Raw genomic sequence first — 22,513 nt, forward strand, 5'->3', positions numbered from 1 at the left:
TGAGGCAGGAAAACCAAGGCTCGTGAGGGTTTTATCACCTGACCATCTTATAAAGGTACAAAGGCACACGTGTCTCCAAACAGGCAAGCAGGACTCAGAGATGTCCCTAGTAACTCGTAACTCCCTCCAACTCATTTTTTTTTCTTTTTCTTTTCTTTCTTTGCCTGCCTTCAACAGTCTTCCCCACCCCACCCTCCAAAAAGAACCCCAAAACATTCCATTCTCTTAAAACTACAGAAATAAGCGCTGAGTCAGCAAGGAGCCTGGCCAGGCTTCCCGAGCGCTCCCACCCACCTCTCTCTGCACTGCTGACTGGCTACCCAGAGGGAAGCAGGGAGGGAGAAGAGCAGCCCTCTCTGCAGGCCAGCCCAGCTCGTCACACTGACAGGCTGCTGTACTCAACCCCACAGCCATCGCCCCAGCCTGGGCAAACAGCTCCAGGGCGCTAGTTCCCTTACTCGGGGGTATCTGTGGCTAACACAGCCTTGCAAGAAGGACAAGACCCAAGGAAAACAAGTCTTCATCAAATGCTCAAGATGAAAATGGCGCTGGGAGGAGGTGGCCAGGTGGCGCTCCTTCACCCACACGACTAGGCTTTAGCAGTTTTCTACCCTGAGTCGCCTTGCCTTCTCTCTCTTCCCTTTTCCCCAGTATCCCCCTTCCCCCAAACAACTTTAGCTTAGCTTAATGGTGGGGGTTCAGAAGAAGCTTCTGGCAACTCCTGGGGCTGGTGAGGTGGCGCTTCTGCCACCTCCAGGGGGATATGGCATGCTTTGGGCTCCTGGGTATCACAGGGCTCCTTGTGTCCCTGCAAGGACTCCAGGTGCTCTTGGCTCTGGGCCTGGCTGTTCATCTTTTCTTCAGCTTCAATCTCCTCTGATGTGGGAATAGAGTTCTTCTTGGGACGCCCCTTAGGTTTTGTGGGTGCTTCTTGTCCACCTTTAAGAACCTATGTGGGATAAAGGGAGAGAGAAATTACTGAATCTAAGAAATCCCTTCAGCCTGCAACTTCCTGGTCCTGGTTCGCCCTCACACAGCATTGTACGGTCTCTCCAGCCAATAGCAAAACCATAGGGTTTGACCATATGTATTTTAAGACCATCCCCTGAAGTCGGCTTTTTCCATGTTCAGTGGACGTTTAGACAGCATTATATACTTCGGCAAAAAAGTCACCTTATTTGGTGAGGAAAGCAATTAAGCTTCAAATGCTAATATGATAACTATTGAAGTGATAAATCTGTAGCAAGCAAGAGAATAAATGCACTTTGTGTGAAGATGGAGCCTGGACAATCTGACGATTCAAGCTAAATGCTTTAAAACATGAACCCCTTTAAAAAAGAAATTCCTCTGGATAAATTCTCAACACTCACCCATATCTACAAAAAGGTTGATCTGCGAAACATAGTCAACCCAACATTGATTATAACAGCAAAAGTTAGAGTGGGTACCTTAAATATGAGATAATTACAGTCAATTCCAAAGAGAGGTTTCTGATAACCAAAACAATTATTATAGAGGAGAGGCTCGGCTTGGGAAACATTATAAATATATTTTTATTAAAAACTAGCCATAATACAGCATAGTTCAGTTTTGAGGATAGAGAGCTATATGCTGCCTTATTTGCAGGATCGAGATCATGGATAACATTTCATTTCTTTATATTGTGCTATTTTCTAAATTTTCACCAAGGATCATTCATTAGAATTTCTGTTATCAGAAGAAAAGGAGTTAAAAATATATCCTCCTGTCTTGTGGAAAGAGATAATTGGCCACCATAGAAAGAGATGCAACCGCTAAATTCCAGCCACTTCCCAGCTTTGTCTTTGGGAAACTCTTTAAGGAACCTCAGTCTCGGTTTCCTCATCTGTAAAATGGGGCTCAGAGTACCTTCTACCACAGGTGACTGGGAAGAACCCGTTGTGTACATGAGACACCAGGAAGGTGCTGAATGGCAGCCTCTCCCTGGATTACATCTTTTGGAAGCCTACCTGCCCTGCTCTCCTGAGTCAATCACATGCTCTCCCCATGTGCCCTATGAGAACTTTCATAAAAGCACCACCTCTGCATGCATATTTGCTGGCCCCTCCCACTGGCTCCCAGCACGCAGCAGGCCTTTGACAGCTATTATGGACAGAACCTTTCTCAATAAACACTTTAGAAAGTTGAAGAAAGATGATAAATAAAAAAAAAAAAAGCTCAGCATAGTGACATACACCTGTGATCCCAGAATTTGGGAGGTAGAGGCAAGTGGATCATCTCTGATTATATAACAAGTTCAAGGCGAGCTGAGCTACATAAGACCCTATCTGAAAATATAAATAGAACTTAGGGGATGGGAGGTAGATATGAATAAAACATATGATATTCTTAAAGATATGTATATCTTCCATCATTCCTTCACCCCCAACAGCATTATAGGCTAGAGATGGAGCCTTCTATACATGGGCCTTTGGGGCCATTCTAGATCAAACTATAGAACATCTCTAATTTATCACTGTCTTCTCCATTTGCACAGAAGCGCCTTAGGGGCAAATCTCTCCTGATACTTCAGCTGCCAGGACCTTTCTGTGTAGTAACTGGGTATTTATTGACCCTGTCTCTTTCTTCAAGGACAAAAGAGGACCTTCTAAATCTCTCCTGACACTTCAGCTGCTGGGATCTTTCTATGTACTCACTGGGTATTTAACAACACTGTCTCTTTCTTCAAGGACAGAAGAGGACCTTCTCAGGCTAAACCTCAAGAATGAGTACAGAAACTCGCCAAACTTTAAGTTCTTATTAAAACAGCTTTGAGACATAATTTGCAAGCATGCTTTGTGTATCTAAACTACCCAATTCAACAATGTTTAGTATAATTGCCAACTTGGGTATCTACCATTGCAAGGCAATTTTAGAGCATTTCCCTCATTTTCAACCTTATACCCATTAGCACCAAATCTCCACTCCCCACAACATCTTTGCCTTGTTCCTTGGCAATCAGTAGTCTTCGTGTTTCCTTACAGATGAATCCATTCTGGACAGTTCATATAAACAGAATCATAACATGTTGTAGTGAAAATAATATTCACTTTATGTCTGTATCAAAGGTTGGTTACTCCTACCTTTGGACTCTGTGAATAATGCTGTTATGAACATGGGTGAACAAATATCTCTGCAAGTTCCTGCTTTGATCTCTTTCAGGTCTATACCCAGACATGTAATTGCTGCATCATATGGCAACTCTATGATTAACATTCTAGGGACTTTTTCTAAAGTAGCTGCACCATTGTGCATTCCAACCAGCCTTGTGTGTGGATTTCAAGTCTCCACCTCCTCACCAATGTCTGTCATTACGCCTTCCTGACTATAGCCATCCTCGCTAATTTGAAGTGGGATCTCATTTGATTTGCATTTCCCTGATGTGAACAAGGTTGAGCAGCCTTTTGTGGGCTTATTGGCTATTTGTACATCTTTTCAAAATAAATTTTAAAATATAATTGCATCATTCCCCATTCCTTTCCTCCAACCCTTCTCATGTATCCCTCCCCACATTGGTCTCCCGCAAATTCATGGGCTTCTTTTCTTTTAATTGTTGATATACATTTTCTCTTAAGTATATAAGTACAGCTTTCTCAGTCGGTTTACTTCTTGTGTGTATACCATCTCAGAGTTGACCATGTGGAATGGGAAAACCATTTGTACATCTGCTTTGGAGGTAGGTCTGTTCAAATTGTCTCCTTAGAATACATCACAAGGGATGCTTTTAAAAAAATCTAGATACATGTCCCTTATCAGATAAAACATTTGAAAAATTTGTTCTAGTGCTAAGGGCTCTTTTTTTCACTTCCTCTCTATTGTTCGCACTTTGTGACAAACCCTTCACAGTACAAAAGTTTTCATTTTCATAAAATCCAGCTTAGTTTTTCTGTGTTGACTCTGATTTTGTGTCTTATATCAGAAAGCCTTGTTCAGTCCTAAGGCAAAAATATTTACTTAGGTTTTCTTCTAAGGCTTTTACTGTTTTAGCTCTTGTGTAGATCCGTGATCTATTTTGAGTTAGTTTTCATGTACAAAGGCCAGGACAATATGTATTCTCAACGAATACCTCTTTCCAGCTGCAATTCTTCTTGGCTTATTTGAACCCGACTAGATAGCTCCCATGGAGATACAAAGTAACCCTCAACAAGGTGTAAACATTAACAGAATTCACCTCTGAAGACACGACACCCCTGTATTCCTTTTTGGGTAAGTCAGTATCTGATTTTGATGTCATCAGTACTTTTGAAAGTGCCTGGCTGTGCCAGGACGGAACCTACATGTTGAAAGCAGCTCCACCAGGTATGAAAGGGGTTATACAAAAAGCAGTTGCCCCATGCAGTAATCAAGTTAGAAAAGGGCAGGTCTAAGGAAGCCACCTAATTGGCAAAGGAAAGCCCGGCAATTAGAGGACACCACCCACACAGCTTGGATTTACCCCACCTGGCTGCTTTCCGACAGCATGGAAAAACAGTCAAAACAATCAAACCATTTTCTACATGGAATAGAACATTCCAGTGCAAGCAGTAATTAGAAGACAACTACCCTCCTGGCTGCTTTCCACATCGACCTCTGGCCCCTGCCTCCCAGCACACCTGAGACATGCAATTATCCCGCACCCACCCTGCGCCAGGACTGCGGACTGGCATGCACCCTGCAGCCCTCTCTGGGGGCTTCCTCACTGACTCCTAGAGACCGTCTGTTCCTTAGTCCAGATGGGCTAGGAACACAAGGTCACATGCTTCTCTGTCTCTCATGAAAACACCTAGAACAAGGTACTTCACTGTGTCTATCGGCAGTCCTCCTCTGAACTCCAAATTGGAGCATGTGACTGTCCTGTAGCTGAGACTGTCAGGATTGGTCTATTGCTTTCTTTGTGAGGTACCTAGATGGTATTCAGGCAGTCACCTCAGACAACAGAACAGGATGGCAGTATAGAAGTGTGAATCTGCCTTCCTCTTCCCGTCAAGAAAGAATTGGCATAAAGGGCTTTCAGGGTCAAAGTGAGCCACGGACAGAGCTGGCCTTGAACCTAAGATCCCTAATCACTCAAATCTAACAAGCTGACCAGCAATTGATTCTACTTAATGTGCAATGAACATAAAGCACATACCACTATGTTTTCTGTTCATCTGCATTTACCCAACAGATGCCAGGCTTATGAACTCAAGAGTCTTGCTTCTCTCCCCCTTTCTCCCTCCAGTACAGTGGGGACCACAGAATTGATGACAGTTTCAGTGATGCCAGGAGAAAATGTCTGGGTTCTCCTGCGCCAGTCTCTCCCAGGGCGTTACTGCTCACATTACTCTTGCCCCAGCCTGAAGACCCAAGGCCTCAAACTGTGTCCCAGTGCCAAACTCTGACTGGGGACCAACAACCTAGGACTCTCTCAACCAAAAGAGCAACTCGAGGGGCCCTGGAAGCCTTTGACTTTACTGATAGTGGTCTCCAAAAATTCAGAAACATGGATTTTGCAGATAACAAGCAATAATAACGGCAGCTAATATCCCTTGTCTGTATCTTGTTTGGCAAGCACTCTCCTATGTATTTTATAGATGTCACCTCAGTTTTAGCACCACTCTGAAGTAGATGTGAGGTTTTTCCCAAGGAGACACACAAGAACGTGTCCAGGGTCATACAGGTAACAACTGGTAACAGTCTCACTGAACTGTTGACTCTCTTGAGACAATGCAAAAGCTAGACCAAAAATAAATTTTTTTAAATTAAAAATAAAATTTAAAAAGCATGACAGTACAGTCCACCCACATTCTGGCGTGGGATTGGATCCTCTTTCGGAAGAAAGACCACTGAATAATAAGATGTTTCCAGGCAGATACGAATTATGTGGCGCCACAGAAATAGAATACAGGATAAGCACCCCATCTCATGTGCAAGATTGAATTTACCCAACCCGCTATAGGTTACAGATGCTGACCAGTCAAAACTCGTCAGAGATCCTATCTTGCTCTTGGCAGCTTTGTCCTTGGCAGCCTCAGGAGTGAGTCTGAGAATCAAATACTAATCTTTTTCCAGTTCCAATTAGGTTACTAGCCTTGAGACATCTTTATTACCCAATTATCTTTCTCTTCCCTCCTCAGTACCTGAAGAGATAGCCTTGAAAGAGTTTTTAGGCGGAAAATCTGTGAAGCAATCTAGAGCTCAACAATGCCTCGCTGTTCGGAAGGAGTCAAAACTCAACACTCACAATGGACCGCCAAGCCTTTGTGGCTCCCGCCATTTTGAAGGTCCTACGTGCCCCAAGCTTAGGTCTTCTGCCTGCAGTCCATCCCCAGCCATCACTGGACACACGTCCATTCAGCCATTGAAAACAGCTTGATGGCGTCTCTCCCACAAAGCCCTACCTTCTCTCCTGCTTCTGAAACCTGTCATCCCTTCCTCTCTGGTGTCCTGGTTACTTTGTGTAACTTAGTTTTCAGGTCTGTGGCCCTGACTTGACTTTTCAATATTTTTTTTATATTTTGTGTGTTTTGATTAATACTTTAACTAGCATTCAAAGCATTAGATTTCACAAATCTAATTTCCAAACATTATTTGTTTGTGATGGCCTTCCCCCCCATTCTTCACATCCTCTGCTTCCCCTTGTACTCTTCACCCCATCTTTCCTGCCCCTTCAACACCTTTTTCTCCTCTCACGGTCCATTGGAGCTTCCTGACTCACACTCACAGCCGCCATATGGAAACACAAAGGGTCACAGAACGTTTTTAAGGTTTCATGAGACAGATTCAGCTTGTCACTTTGTCTCTAATATCGGTTATAAATTAATTGGTCCATGTTATTGCTAACATGAACTAGAAGCTCGGTTCTCTTCTCTCCTGAAGGGACCCGGAGTTTGATTTGCCTAGAACGCTCTCTGAGGTTAAATCTGTAGAGTTACTTCCACTTTGATGTGTAGGGCTGAAAATCACTATCAACTACCCCAGCACTGTGCCAGCAGTACAGTGGCTGATGAAAAACAAGTGACGTCAGAGCCCAAAGCACATGCACTGTCCCACGGGGGACTGGGCGGTGCTGGCCCAGAGGATTGGTTGTCAGTTCGTTATTCAAATGACTCATGAGAAGATTGCTGATAACCAATTTAAACAATACTCTGCTACATTGATTTCCATGATGAAGATTGATGAGGAAAGAGGTAGGTGGTGGAGCTTAAAAGGAAAAGAACCAAAGGGACGTGCCCCAAATGGGCAGGGAGGGGCATGCACGGGAATGCAGCCTAGCGCCTCTCACTCCCAAACTTGGTTCCTTCAAAGAACGACAACTCCCCCCCACCCCAGTTTCCACAGTAAGTTTCATTCGTGTAGAGCCTTATAGAATTTTTAGAATGATTCTATTTATCTGAATTTCACGTTCCTGCAATTTCAACTTCCGTCTGCAGCTGGCTTCTTCGGAACTCTTTGGGGGCTCAGCAACTCAAACGAAATAACCGGCCCTGGGTCATTCTGCCCTCCTTGCTGCTTCCTGGGCCTTCTTCCTTCAGCTTCATAACAAATTCCCTTGGGAGCAGGGCTTATAGTTTATTTACTGTATTTCCCATGGTGTCTAGGCCAGCATGGCTAGCAGAGGAGCAGCAGTGTTTGGGTGTCACGTGTGTTTACAGCACTATGTCGAAGACAAAATGTTCAGAGGTGGGGACTTCAAGGTAGTGAGCATAGTGTGGGGGCTCCGGCCTCATGGAAGATTCATAAATTGATAGGTCACTGGAAGGTGGGAATTGGTTGAGGGGAGCATGCTTTGCTATAACCTGGCCTGGCCCCAGCCCTGACATGGGTCTCTGAAATCAGAATCCCCAGAGAGAGAAGGGCTTATCTTGCTACCCAGGTAACTATGACCAGTTTTAAAGATTCCTGCATTTAGGGGCCTAGGTACAAAACACATGTCTTTTTTATGACTGTCACTACCGCTGGGAGGGGGCAGAGTGCTTTGGAAGCACCAGCAGGTGGGATTCAGAAGAGCAGCTGAGAAGCTTGTAGGCTTTCTTCTTTGATTTCTAGGAAAACTAAAAAAGAAGAAGAAGAAGAAGAAGAAGAAGAAGAAGAAGAAGAAGAAGAAGAAGAAGAAGAAGAAGAAGAAGAAGAAGAAGAAGAAGAATCTCTGAATCTCTCTCTGGTTAGGGGATGAGGTCAAGCTCAGTCTCCCTCCCAGCCAGCATGGTGGAAGACCTTCCTGTCTTAACAGCCAAACTGCCACCAGTCCTCCTTGCCCCCACAGCGCAGGGTGGGGTTCTTCCCTTAAGGATGGCTCGGGGCTCGACTCCCTGTCCTCTCTTACCATCTTCTTCCATTTCATCCTGCGGTTCTGATACCAAGTCTTCACTTGCAGCTGAGTGAGTCCCAGAGACTGGGCCAAGTCCAACCTAGAGGGCGTGAGACACAAAGGAAGCGTGAGGGAGAGAAGAGGGAACAAGAGAGGAGGGGTCATACTGGCTAGCCCCAGACACTGGCTTCTGAATCTCAAACTGTCACCTGGACATCTGAGCCTTCAGTCTTCACCCTGATCCTCTGTAAACCGTGGATTATGAGCCCCAAACACGGGAAATAAAAAGTAAAGCTATACTTCTGTGGGAATTCCATGCATCAGTCCAGATCCACCTCCAGCAAGCCCCCCAGCTCCCATGACCCCTCATATTCAGCAGTCCCCCAATGGACCATGTTGTTAGCTCTCTTCAGAGAACACGTTACTTCAGCCTCCCCAGCACAAGACCAAGTCTTTCATTTTACGTTCACAGAAGTACCTACTACAACACTGCTAAATCCAGAAGCAGGGTTCAGAGATATTTTTGCATCGCCATGAGTATATGGTTACGTGTGCGCATGTTTGGGTGTGATGTGTGGACATCCGAAGGCGATGTCAGCTTTCCTCTTCCATCACACTCCTTGCTTTATTGAGACAGGGTACCTTGCTGGACCCAGAGTTCTCCCATTGCCCTGGGCACCCCCTGTTTCTTCCTACTAAATGCTGGGATTGTAGGGAGCAGTTGCACCTGTCTGACTTTGATGTGGGTTCTGGGACTCTGAACTCGTCCTCATACCTGTGAAGCAAGTGGCTCATCCTCTGAGCCATCTCTTTGGCCCAGGAACTTACTGGAGCTGCCCTAAATTGTTACAATGATTGGAACAGAACACCATAAAGAGCCCAAGCAGCAAACCCAGAGTCCCTCCTGCCTTCTACGCTCATCGTGTCCCTGCTTCTCTCTGTGGCCTTTGGAAAGGCCCCAACAGCAAAGCCATTGCCATAGAGTGTGCAGTGGGAGGTAATCCCAACAGCACAGCAACCGTTCCTAGAGCACGACAGCATCCCAGACACACCCTAAGCCCCTGCCCAGTGCTATCAATTCTGAAGTGGGTGTGGTTATTCCCATTTTACAAGTAAAAGATTTAAAGCTTAGAGAGAGAGATTAGGATTTCTCAACAATAGAACCAAACTCTTCTTGACACTTGACTTTCTTTTAAATAAAGTTTATCGGAACACAGATAAGTTTGTTTGCTTTCATATTGCTTATGGCTACCTCTGTGCTCCATCAGAAGACTTGATGGAGTAGCTGTGACAGACCATGTGTCCCCAAAAGCCTGAAATAAACAGTCTTCTAGCTCTGTTTTTAATGACTCCTGGATCCTGGAAAGAGAATGAAATCCACCCCTGGCTGACTTGTATGCCACCTTCTTTGCGGGCCACCTTCTGTGAGGGCCACGTTCTATGTGAGGGCCACCTTCTGTGAGGACCACCTTCTGTGTGAGGGCTCACCTTCTGTAAGGGCCACCTTCTGTGAGGACCACCTTCTGTATGAGAGCCACCTTCTGTGTGAGGGCTCACCTTCTGTAAGGGCCACCTTCTGTGTGAGGGCCACCTTCTCACCTCACAACACTTCTCTACAAAGCAGATCTGCCAAGGGGACACAGAGATGCCACCGCCACGGGCGCAGCCAGCATTCCCAGGGAGCACACGGAGGAAGGGGCAATTAGTCAGGTTCCTACCCTTAGTCCTCAAGGCTGCAGCCAGGGACCTATGTGGTTACCTGGGCACCATGCGAAGAGATGTGAGATCTGAGAGAACTGAGCCGCCAGCCTGCAAGTTCCCTGGAGCACCAACCCTGCTCAGCGAAGCAGTTCAGACTTGGACATCAGCCTGAGCAGTGACCACCGCTGCTCGAAGGTTCCCAGGTTTCTGAGAATTGCCACTTGCAGACCTAGGGCCGCTATTTCTTGCAAGCCTGCACAGGCTCAAAAACCTAAGCCACAGGCAGGCCAGGTGTGCTGCCTCAGCTGCAGCTTTCTCTACCTGAGGAGATCCAGCATTGGCAGGAACTCTGACCCTGCTATCAGCCAACTCTTGGTGTTCACAGGCATGACTCCCAGGACCTCTGAATAGGGTATATTAATTAAGCCTCTAATAATAATTTTAAAAATTGAACCTGCCCTCAAAGGAATGCTGAGCCTGTCTTAAAACTACATCCACACACACCTACCTGGTCATCCCTGCAGAGGGGCTACTGGCAGTTGAGCGTTTGACAACTGACAAAAGCAATAAGTTCCCAGTGCCGACATCACTTAGCTCTTCCCATTAATGAAGCGCTATGCCCTAAGCAGTCATTCCTATGAACCAGCAACCCAGGGGGATGCCACAGTTCTGGCCCTCTCAGGCTGCTGAGGAGTTCTCCTGAGCCTGGTTCACCTGAGGCCGTCAGGTGCACTAGTCAGTGGAAGGTTCATAGTTCTGCCCCGGCATCAGCAAATGCTGTTAGCTCACTTGGGAAAAATGCATCCCTGACTCACACTGGCTGCGGAAACATCTCGCTGTCATCAGCTTTCTCTCGTTACCTGCCACCGCTACAAATTCTCACTTCCCTGCATATTCACTCAAATGGGTCACCTAGGAAACTGCAGAAACAAACACGGAAGAGGAGGGCAGGAGCTGTGGGAGGAGGGAGTGCTCATGGCTCTGGTCACGTAGGGAGGCAGGGAACATGTGAGAGGGAGGGAGGGCGGGTTGAGGCGTCAGCCTCAATGCCAGCCAGATGGTATCCTCCTCCCTAGGCAAGTGAGTCACTTCTGTGTGGGTCACCTGAGAGATGCCGGGGGGCAAGTATCAGGAAGCCCCAACAGATTTATTAAGAACTAACATTTCTAAATGTTTCAAAGTTCTCTAGCTTCTGAGCAATAAGCCTAACTTTTCTTCCATCCTTCCTGAAGGCTCTTAGATACTCAACCCTACATCTAATAATGATGGCCACTCTACCTGTTTACACATGAAGTTAGTTACCTGCTGCCTGGGGAGCACATGGATTAATTCTCCAATCCACAGACCTGACTGACCAACTGCAACTCTCAGTGTGAATGTTCAAGGCAAAGGCCACTTTCCCCAGCAATCCCAGCCTGCCCTGGCCTTTCAGCTTCCGTGAATAGCAGCCTTGCTTCTTAGTGGCCCACCTCATTCAGGAACCACAGGGTGCTCAACTTCCACCCTTCTCCCTCATCCAGGGTCAGTGCTTCCCATTCCATTTCAAGCACCCCCCACCCTCTCTATTCCCAGTATGACATCCAGCAGCTATCCCTAGATTCTTTCAGAGCTGGCTTCTCTGCCCCACCAATTACCAGCAGTGGTGCTACCAAAGCTATGATCCTAAACTGTAAATCTGGCTCTTATGGATCAGTGACTGCCTCAACTGCGAAACCTTGCTCTTCAGCCAGGCACCTGAGGTCTTTCTTACCCTATTCACACCCATGCTTATAGTTCCTACATCGTGCCCAGTGAGACAAGAGTCTAAGCCTTTTAAGGGCATCCCCTCCTCTGTAGGATGCTTTGTCTCTCCTGGAACCAATGCTCTTCTTAAAGGTTTCCCTGTCACACTTAGCAATATCTTTAGGTTTCTATGGCAGCATCTGCCACTGGTACCGGCTCGCTATGCTAGAGCAATTGCAGTTATTCTTCCCCTGTGGAGTTCTTCAAAGCAGGGCTCCATGTACCGCTTTCTGGACCCCTGCCAGCCCACTTTGCCAGCACCCAAGAGATCCTTAGCAAGCAGCTGGCTTGTGGAACCAGAAGACATATTCTCCCAGAAAGGGGGATGTGCACTTCCATTTTGTTTCCTAAACAAGTCCTAAATAACTTCAGGCGTTCATTCACATTTACCCCTGTTCTCTCCCAGGACTGGGGTCAACTGAATAAACACAAAGCAATTAGCAAAGGAAAAAAATATTTTTAAAAAGGCTTGGATAAGTCTGCCAAGAAATAGTCTCATCCCTGAGCTTACCCATCTCAGGGTGAGATAAAGCAGCAAGGCAAGAAATGCCTCTCAGAGTATTTTGTACTTGAGATACTAAAGACAGAGGGTGGGGCACTAGGTTTCTCCAGAAAGCAAGGGTTACAATCACCCCCACATGATCTGCAAAGGGGTCTCAAGAGGAGACTTCGCTCCCGCTCCACAGTGATCTCTGCTTTCAGTCCTGCTAGGACACTCTACGGAGTCAGAAACCTCCTCACCTGGACCAATCCTGGCCTTTCCCAGCCAAAGCCAGGCCAGCAAGCTGAGTCCCGTAGGTGTCAAGATGGCAAGGAAGGACTGAAGTCACAGCCCGGTGGCCAGGTCTAGACCCCCTGCTCAAGATGCTAGAGCCTGGGCAACTATTTGCAGAGCTTTCCCTAGCTTGTTACACTGAAGAGGTTTGTCTAATGCGTAGAAGAGACAGAGAAGAGATTGCATTCAGGCTCTGAGCACTAGATTTAGATGGCTGCCTCTTCTAACCAGAAGCTGACATGACTAGAGCAAAGGAATAGAGAGTCTGGACCAAGAGTGGAAGCCAGAATGGAAAGTGCCCTTCACGAATCCACACCCCACAAAGGGCAAACCGCTTCTCCAGGCTGGTACCTACAGAGAGCGCCTTCCTTATGCCCTCACCTGTCTGGAGTAGACAGGTATTTCTGTTTCTGAAATTTCTTCTCCAGGCCCATGAGCTGCAGCTCCGTGAAGATGGTGCGACTCCTGCGTGGTTTCTTCTGCCGCTGTGTGGGTTGTTCTGTCTCGGACTCACTGCTGGCTAGTGCCTCACCACCAGGGGGCTCGGTGGCGGCAGCCTCGGTGGCGACTGCATGGCGCGATAACACTGGGGTGATTCCTGGGCCGGTGGGAACCAGACGGGAGATGACTGTGGGTTGTCGGGTGATCACAGAGAGGAGGGGATACGCCCTTAAGGAAGGAGAGCCTGGAAAACAAAGAATCATGTCACCACGGAGCAGAGTGCAGGAGAGACCCGAGACGAGGAATCCCGAGAGAACCCCTTGCTAAGACCTGCATGAATGCAGGGCCTCTAGATCATCAGAAGGTTCAAGCGGAGCAAGCAGAATGAAGAGAAAAGCAACTCAAGGTCCTGAACTTCAGGGTGGGTCAACTATATAGAGCCTTGCTCCAGCTTGGTGTGGGAGGCCATTTGTGCCCCACTTAGCCAAGAAAGGTTCTTGTAAGTCCTCTCACTTAAATAACTCCCTTTCCCACTGTGAACGCCTAAATTCTAGTTTCAGGGATAGAGATCAATGGAACCATGCAAATAAAAAGCAAGTGGCCAAGAGGCTAGAAACATGTACTTCTAAATTCCAGTAACAGATCTGTAATATGCAAATTTCCCAAACAAACAAACAAAAAACTTCTATGGTCATGGTCAGCTTATAAAATCACCAGTCAAAACCTCTGTGCCTTGACTCATAAAGACATCAGAGCAGGGGGATGTTTAGTGATTACCCCACTCAACTCCCTCATGTCAGGGCAAACTGGTCTAGAACAGTTAAGTGACTTGCCTAAGACAACATAACCAGGAAAAGCAGATCGAGAAGTCAAACCACAGTCTTCTGGCTTCAGGTCCAGGGCTCTTAGCATCTGGTCATGAATCACGCGTTTACAAGGGGGAACCAACAGATGCTCAACTCACATAAAAACTTGGCTCCATTTCGACTAGTTACCAGCAGCACTGTAGAAGGAGGGGTCTTAGACTATAATTTTCTGGGGTTGATTAACAATGTCTGCCATGGGCAGGTGGTGGGTGCAAGGGTTCAGGGACATGGTTTGACACTGCTTCTTAGGGATTTCAAAGCAAGCTTTTTTGCAGCTAACAATCTACGTCTATAAAGCACACATGACAGTGCCCGCTTTGCTCTCCCCGTTTAAAAGGAAGAGTTCTAAAGCATCTGGACTATCGCCTATGAATCTCAGTTTGTCTCTCTGACCTGTTTCATCATCTAGAGAATCGGAGTAGCTAACTTCAGAGAGCTCTTCAGTTCTGACATACTGATGCCACCCAAGAATCTCTCGTCCCACATTCGACAGCTGATGGAAACAGAGAAGACTGGGGTTTGCCCTTTGAACCTCAGTGCATCCCTGCCGGCAGCCACAGGGGCAGAGCAAGCTAGAGTCAACCAACATTCACACTAGTCCTGGGCTGAAACCAACTAAATCACAGAAGCCCCCGGGTTTTGCTGTGAACCGGCTCTCCTCTGACTTGGCATTGCTCTTTGTATTCATTCCTGTGCCTGTTTTCTGGACGCCAGGCCGAGTCATTAAAACAGATAACCATTCTTGTTCTTTGAGTATGCTCTAGCGAAGCCCAGCAGAAACCGCAAGGCTGTTAAGTAACAATAAATCACCCAGTGCAACAACTTCCATGAACCCTAAAGCCAACTCCAACACTTGAGGTTTTGTGTTGTGGATTCGTTTTAAGAAAAAAAATAAAAATCAGGGCTGGAACAGTGGCTCAGTGGGTAAGAACACTTTTGTTCTTCCCGAGGGCCTGAGTTTGGTTCCCAGCACCTTTGACAGGCAGAACGCACCTGTCTGTCACTCTAGTTCCAGGGGATCCTAGGCCTCTGGCCTCACGTGCACACACTCACACACATTTTTTATTATGAAAATAAAAAATGTTAATTTAAGAAAAAGTCATCTAGAAATAGTACTTTATGGAAAGAAAACCAAGATCCTGGAAGCAGATATTTGATGTCTCAGCACACACCAGAAACAACTCTACATAAGAAAGTCTCTGGAAGCTTCTGCAAAGACAAATGTTTCTCATCTCAAATCACTTTCTATACTTTCTTCCATACTTTATTCTTTCTTTGTGAAGCAAGTTTCAGATCTAGGAATTCAAGAGTTTACCAGCTAGGAAATGGTTTTTATTACTGATCTCATTTGTAAAGGAGTTGACCTTTTTTTTTCCCCCCCGATAAAGTGGCATAATATGTTACGTTGACAAAGATGTGCAATAGCAGGTACCAATATACAGTTGCTAGGAATACAAAAGAAGAAAAAGCATTTTACAGTCCCATCATCAACATCTACCAAGTCACTAACAGAAAACTCCATATGAGTTCTCCTGTCCAAGCTGTGTGTGCCAACACATCCACTAGTAGTGGAAAGGGGACACAATCCACAGACCTATTGACAGGACAATGAACTTGGTTCTATTTGTAGTGTGGGCTAGCTGTATAATCTGATAAATACATAGAGGGATGGATAAACTAATTCTCCAAATGCATTATTAAGTGAGAAAGATATAGTGTAAGATTTGTGCCATCAGAAAAGCTGTGTGACCACTGTTACAAATGTGGTTTTTTTTTGAAAACTAAAAAGCAATTTCCCTCATGAATAATAATAGCAACCTCCGTGGGAAAGGAGGAAGTAATATAGAATAGGAAGGAAAGGAATCGACTGGTATTGATCTCACCGAGAATGAGATCCTCCCAGAATACTCTTTGAGCATGGACTATGGGCCACACTTGTCCAAAAGCCGGAGTTACGGCTATGAATCAATCAAATTTCCACCTTCACGGTGTTTACTTCTTGGTAGAGGAGGTAAGCAGAAGGCAAGCAACAGACCCACAGGCAGTGGTGAACTCTACAAAGAAAGATACAGCAAAGCCAGAAGACAGGCAGCCAGGTAGGGAAGGAGGGTCCTTGGGAAAGAGTCAGGGAAGGCCTCTGAGGAGAGCAGTGGCCTCTTGGAGGATAAGGGCATCTCAGTGTGCTGGAGTCTGGAGAAGACACAGGGTTGAGCACCACAGCACAGAGCCAGCATGCGCAAACCTGCTCAGAAACAAGCTTTGATTCAAAGACTACTAAACGGGCAGAAGTGAGAAGAACAGAAAAGTTCAGAGAGACCTGCTGGGATGAGGCCACAAGGAGATGTAACTGAGAATGATGACAAGCCGTCCATAAGACTCTGACCGGGAAAGCACATGATCTGCCCTGGTCATTAATGCTTTATGGCCATTGCAGAGAGCAGGCTTCAGCAGTCAGTAAGGAAGCTACAAAACCACTGAGGAGTAGAGGCTAAATCCCAAGGCAGCAGTTCTCAACCTATGGGTCATGACCCCCTTTGGGGGGTCGACCCCCTCACAGGAGTCACAGATCAGATATCCTGCATATAAGATATTTATTTACACTACGATTCATAACAGTAGCAGATTTACAGTTATGAAGCGACAAGGAAAATAATCATATGGTTGGGAGTCACCACAGTGTAAGGAGCCGTATTAAAGGGTCACAGCATTAGGAAGGTTGAGAACCACCGCCCTAGAGGCAACATTTGTGACCATGGTACAATCCAATACTGGGAATATTTCACTGATAGTGTGAAAAGGTCTGGTGGACAGTTTCAGGTGACATCCAGGCTCCTTGGTCTTAGCAAATGGAAGGACGACACTGAACTTCACCTCAATGGGAAGCCAAGACTCCTGTGGTAGGCAAGTAGCTACTGGCCACCTCTGATGTGTTGAGGAGGCAGTCGGCTAAAGCAGTCTGGAATTCGGGGAAGCAGGAGGCAGGAGGAGCTTTGACTCATGAAGTGTATGTGGCATTTTCAGCCACGACCTGAGTGAGATCACCCAGAGAGTGAGAAGACAATAAGAGAGCCAGGGACTGAGCCCAACGTCTGAGGTCATGAGGAGGGAGAGATGGCAGCCCCAGACAGCTAGGAAATGGGGAAGAAATAGAAAGCCGGCTCCGGTGGTGTTCCAGTACCCAGACAACACTTCTGCTGTGTGTACACTCTGCCACATACTTGTGTTATTTTTGTAAGTTTCAAAAAGGCAGAATTGAGTTAAATGAGCCTTCATTTCCATTCTCATCCTAAAGTGTGATATATTTTCAGTCTTCCTTGAGCTTCTAAGAAGCTGGGCAAAGAGAACTGAAGTATAAACTGGGTTTGCTTTTGGAAAGCCAACTGGGTGTCCTCTTAGGCAAAAGGGACTCTTCATCACATCAAGCATCTACAGAACTTTTTCTTCATGCTGGAAGATGCTTGAGTTATAGGCTGGATTGTTTTCTTTTCTTTAGAATACATTTCACTAAGTGTGAAAAAATAAAGGATTTTTCTACAGTGAAAAAGACAACAGTTTTGGGGCGGGGGAAAACCCATGCTTCCTGAATTATACAAAAGTTTACTCAAAATAGACCATAGATCCCAAACACACAGAAAAGTCTCATGGCTTTGGAGTAGGCTGAGAATTCTTAGTAGTGGCACCAAAAATACAATGCATTTTAAAACGGAAAAAAAAAGTTGATCTAAGTCAAAATTAAATCTTTCATATACAGCATGTTTTTTCATATGTGAAATCTAGATTTAAATTCTGCATGTGTGTGTGTGCGTGTGTACACGTGTGCACGTGCGTGTGTGTGGTGCGAGGTGGGAGAGGGAGAAGAACAAAGAGGCAAAAGAGGTCTCAAGGGATTTCGAGGCGAGTAGCAGAATACATTGACACGGAAGTGGAGACTGTGGGGAGAGAAAGAGGGCCAGGAAGCGGGGAGGCCAGGGGGATGGGAGAGTGTGATGGAGGAAGGGGATGCCTGAGAACACAGTATAGTGACATTTCACAGTGACATGCGCTGCTTTGTGTTCTAACTTTTGCCATGCAAAAGATACTATTAAGGAAAGGAAAAGGCATGCCACGGATTGATGGGGGGGAGGGGGTATGTATCACAACTGATAAATGATTTGTATATAGAGTATATTAAAGATTTCATTTAAAAAATGATTTTAAAAAACGATGAAAATTAGGCAAAGTGTGGTGTAATCCCTCGTAATCTCTGTAATCCCAACACCAGGGAGGCTGAGTCAAGAAGTTTGCAGATTTGAGGCCAGCAGGGGCTAGACAGTGACAACTCGCCATACATATTTTAAGTATACTTTTTAAAGACACAGATTTGAAGTTTTATGTAAAAGCATAGCATCAAAGGTGATTAGGATGATTAGTCACTATGAAAATGCAAACTATAGCCTGAAATTTTACCATACAGGGCTAGAAATGTCCACAACCTTTTATGAGCTGCTAGACTCGAGGGCTGACAAGGAGGGGAGCAACTGGACTCTGATGCACTGCTGAATCTTCAGTTTCTTCCGAAGTCAAACACACAGACTCTGTATGAGCCAACAAAGTAAGCTCCGAGGTGTTGATCCAAGTGAAAAGAGCACCCAAAACCTACAGGCCAATGCTTACAACAGCGTATTAGCAATTGCCCAACACTGGACACACGCCAAGTGCCCCTTAGCTAGAGCGGGGTAAATAAACCAGAATTCACAATGACTACTCTATACTGCTCAGAAATAAAAAGAGAACACTTCAGGTGCACAGAGCACAGGGTTCTAAGTAAAGGGCTAAAAGCTGCCTGCTTCCATCCCTGTTGCTCTGGACACTGCATGACTGTGACTGAGGGACACCGCCAGAAGTAGGAACAGGGTGTTGCTGACTACAGAGGGAACACAGTGCAAAGGAGCTGATGGTGATGAAATGGCTTTGCGTTTGAAAGCACCAGTAATCAAGACAGCTTCTTTTCATCAGAACTCATATCCATATAGTAATGAAATTTTACAGAACACAAACTTAAAAAAAAGAAATGGAAAACAGCTCAGGTTTTTTTGTTGTTGTTGTTTTTGTTTGTTTTGTTTTAGGCAACTTTCACTTTCGTACATTTGTATTAAGATGCCATGAATCTGTATATAGGATCTGCCCCCTGCCCACGGGTTCTGGGGATTGAGGCTGGAACCTCACATGAGCTAGGCAAGCATTGTGTCACTAACTAACATGCCTATCTTTTAAGAAGTTTCGTTTGGGCCGCAGAAATATCTTGACTACTAAAGGCTAAGCTCAAATTCAAAAATATTAATTTTTGTTTATTTGGTTGTTGTTGCTATTGCTCTTGTCTTTCGAGAGAGAGTCTCATATAGCCCATGAAATCAATCCTTATATGTAGCTGGAGATAACCATCATCCTCTGCCTCTATCTTCCAAGTGTTGGAATTATGTGTGGACATTACTGTACCTAGCTGTTAGGAGTATCTTAACCATTTTGTTTTTATCACAAATGAACACACACGATTTTTAAAAGAAATTCAAATCAATTCAGGAGCCCCTAAGGTAGAAGACACCCCCTCATTGTCTGTGACACCAAGTCTCTGAGATAAATGCAGACGCGCTGTTGTGTGCATGCAAACATGTGTGTACCAAATCTAGTAGTGATGTGCGCCAACTCAGAAACGCAGAGTGAGGGGTCGGTTCCTTTGGAACAATTCTAACACCATAATACCGGGCTTTTCAACAGCTTAAAATGCCAGGTTTAAGGTTTAGCAAATGACCCCCAAAAAAAGAAGCTGGGAATCTTTGTTCATCAGAATTCTGGGAGCCTGCAAGGGAATTCCCATAACCAGAATCCTGGGACTCTTGCTTCCTAGAAAAGCTGCCAGACTGGGGGAGGAACTGCCCTTCCCAAGTGTCCTCTATACAGGAATCACACAGAGAATACAAGATAGGGGAGGAGAGAAGGGAAGGCTAAGGGGGGGACGAGAGTGGGGAACACATTTTAGAGGGTGTTGGGAATGTGCAACTTAGTTGAAAGTGGAAACTACAAGAGATAATTCTAGAAAGGGCATTAGCTAAGCGGTGTACTATAAAACATCCATGAATGTTTATAGGATCTTCCTACCCAAGGCTTTCTTTTCAACAAAAGGTCTCTTGCTATGTAGCCCAGGCTAGCTATGAACCCAAGGGCCTCCTGCTTTGTATGTATCACTATGTCTGGCTCCATGCCAAGCACAAAACAGACTTCTACCGTCTTTGAATGTAATTCTACACATACAGTGTGCCACTTAAGGCCCTAGAGATGGTTGGTTAATATTTTGTATATGCCAGTCTGATTCTGAAGTCTGTTCTACTGAGTGATTTCACCTTGACTATTACTAGACATGGTGCATACTCCTGGCACTCTGACAACAGAAGTAGGTGGATCTCTATGAGTTCAAGGCCATCCCGGCATACTTAACAAGTCTGAAGGCAGAGAGAGCCTGTCTCAAACAACAACAAATTCTTTAACTTTAAAATGTGTCTTAGCATATTTTGTTATCAGATAGAACAAGTTCTCCTTTACTCTGTTCATAAATCTCTTGACTGTTGTCATTCACTACTTGTCTAATAAACTTTACCATCAACTTGTTGGTCTCTTTTAAGAAACAACACACACACACACACACACACACACACACACACACACACACACACACACAAGCGAAGAAGCAAATACTATTAATACTCTTGTAAAATTATGTTAACCTCATGGGTTAATTTAGGGAAACCTTTAAAATATCTCTCTCTCTCTCTCTCTCTCTCTCTCTCTCTCTCTCTCTCTCTCTCTCTCTCTCTCTTTCTCTCTCTCCTGGTGGGGCACAGCACTTTAAGGAACATCAGAATCACCCAAATCTGTAGTATCAAGAATCTTAACTGAATATTCTAATGCAAATTCAGTGACAAAAATTACATCCAGCTACCCCCAGAGAGCACTTCTGAGGTTGGGGACACACACAGATGGAGGGCCACTACCATGACAAACAGAGCTGCAGTGAACTCAGGGTCATGGGAACTTGGTGTGTATCTCTAAGTTTTAGAAGAGACTAGCATGGCTGGGATAAGAGCTGGTGGGTAGTGTGTGTGCATCAAAGCCCTGAGTCTCTTGAAGGGTAAATCCATACACAGAAAAGGGAGGCAAAATATGAGCAAGTCAGCTGCTCCTGTCTTTTCTTGTACGACCCGATTTTCATCAAAATAACTCTGCGCAGAGCTTCAGTTTCATAAACCAGTTGCATCAACATTTCATAGTCCCATCAAAGTGCTGAGATGGTTTAGTCAATGTGCCTACATTCTACCTAAAAGTGGGAGGAATTTACAAATTAATGCATAATTCCTAGAAATTATCACGAAGAATGTTGACTGAAGACAGCTGCCAGGCTACCCTGGATCGCTCTCAGGCAGTTATCTGCACGAGAGGGAGTGATGACTGTCACAGCCAGGACACCCCATTTCAACAAATTCACTTTCAGTATACAAAAAGAGTGTAAATGGGACCACACTCGATGCATTTTCTAATAGTTTTTTTTCTCCAACTTAAGCAGTGTTTTCCTGTGTGTGTGCCATATCTAGAAACACTTCCCTTGCCAAATGTTTGGCCTTTCTAAGACTCTGCCTTTGATTTTAAAACTCGAGTATATTAGTGGTTGACCAACTAGTTTGAGGAGATGAGCTAAACAGAGTAGTCATAATCTGGACTCATGAATTCTACATCCATGAGTTTACCCAAACACAGGTTGAAAATATTAAAAATCAAGTCTGTACTGAACATGTACATATTTTTTCCCATTATTCCCTAAACAATTAAGTGTAACAACCACTTCACAGTGTTTCCACTATGTCAGATATTAAAATCATCTGGAAAGGCTTACATTATCAAAGAGAAAGTATGCCTTTTTATACAAGGAATATGTCCATCCCTGTGTTTTCATATCCACAGGGGCAGGGTGACCTAGAACCAGTGTCCGTGATTACTGAAGGATAACAGTGCTTCCAGATTCCAAATACTGTATGTGAGCTCACATGCGAATACACACCAAAGTCAGGCATGGGCATCATCCATGGTTGCCAATTCCTAGCATGTCTCACCTTCAGCCATGGCTGTACTTGAACTATAGCCCAGACAATAGTACCTTCCACAAATCTTCTTTGGGCTTCTCTTTTATTTTTTCAACATACAGTTCCCAAACTGCCTCTCCACACCCACATTTATGGCTGACACAGAAAGGGTCAAAGGTCAGAATGAATAAGAATCTCTAAGCTGCTGATTGACTCACTTATGTCCCAGGAATGTGTAACCTATATACGCGTAGAACGCTTCAGAGCAACCCAAGCAGCACACACAGAGACAAAGAGGGAGGTGTGCTCAGTTAGCCTGAGACCTACCGGATGGGACAACCAGGAAGCAACAGCTGAGTTCCCTGGGGGGTGGGGGTGGGGAATCACATACTCACATCGAATAATTCCAATAGGATCTCATTTCCTCCAACTGACTGGTAAATTGTGGGGGCGGGAACTGGGGAGACAGGGCCTCTACTTCCAACTCTCAGAGTGATAGGGAGCAGATAAAGGTCAAATATTCATCCCTTAGTTTTAATGTCATCATCTATGA

The 22,513-nt window shown here is 45.3% G+C and overlaps 1 protein-coding gene across 1 annotated transcript in view; it reads right to left on the minus strand.

The window, feature by feature from the left end:
• Positions 1 to 625: 625 nt before the first annotated feature.
• Barx2 (BARX homeobox 2) overlaps positions 626 to 22,513 on the minus strand; it is a 64,762-nt gene continuing 42,874 nt past the window's right edge. Inside the window, exons 2-4 of the mRNA XM_005346999.2 lie at positions 12,927 to 13,230; positions 8,303 to 8,387; positions 626 to 949 (exon numbers count right to left, since the gene is read on the minus strand). Coding sequence (XP_005347056.1) covers positions 680 to 949; positions 8,303 to 8,387; positions 12,927 to 13,230 — 659 coding nt within the window. The 3' untranslated portion in view covers positions 626 to 679. The remainder of the gene's footprint in view (positions 950 to 8,302; positions 8,388 to 12,926; positions 13,231 to 22,513) is intronic.

Source organism: Microtus ochrogaster, chromosome 5, assembly GCF_000317375.1.
Source record: "Microtus ochrogaster isolate Prairie Vole_2 chromosome 5, MicOch1.0, whole genome shotgun sequence".
In the NCBI taxonomy this organism is placed as follows: domain Eukaryota; kingdom Metazoa; phylum Chordata; class Mammalia; order Rodentia; family Cricetidae; genus Microtus; species Microtus ochrogaster.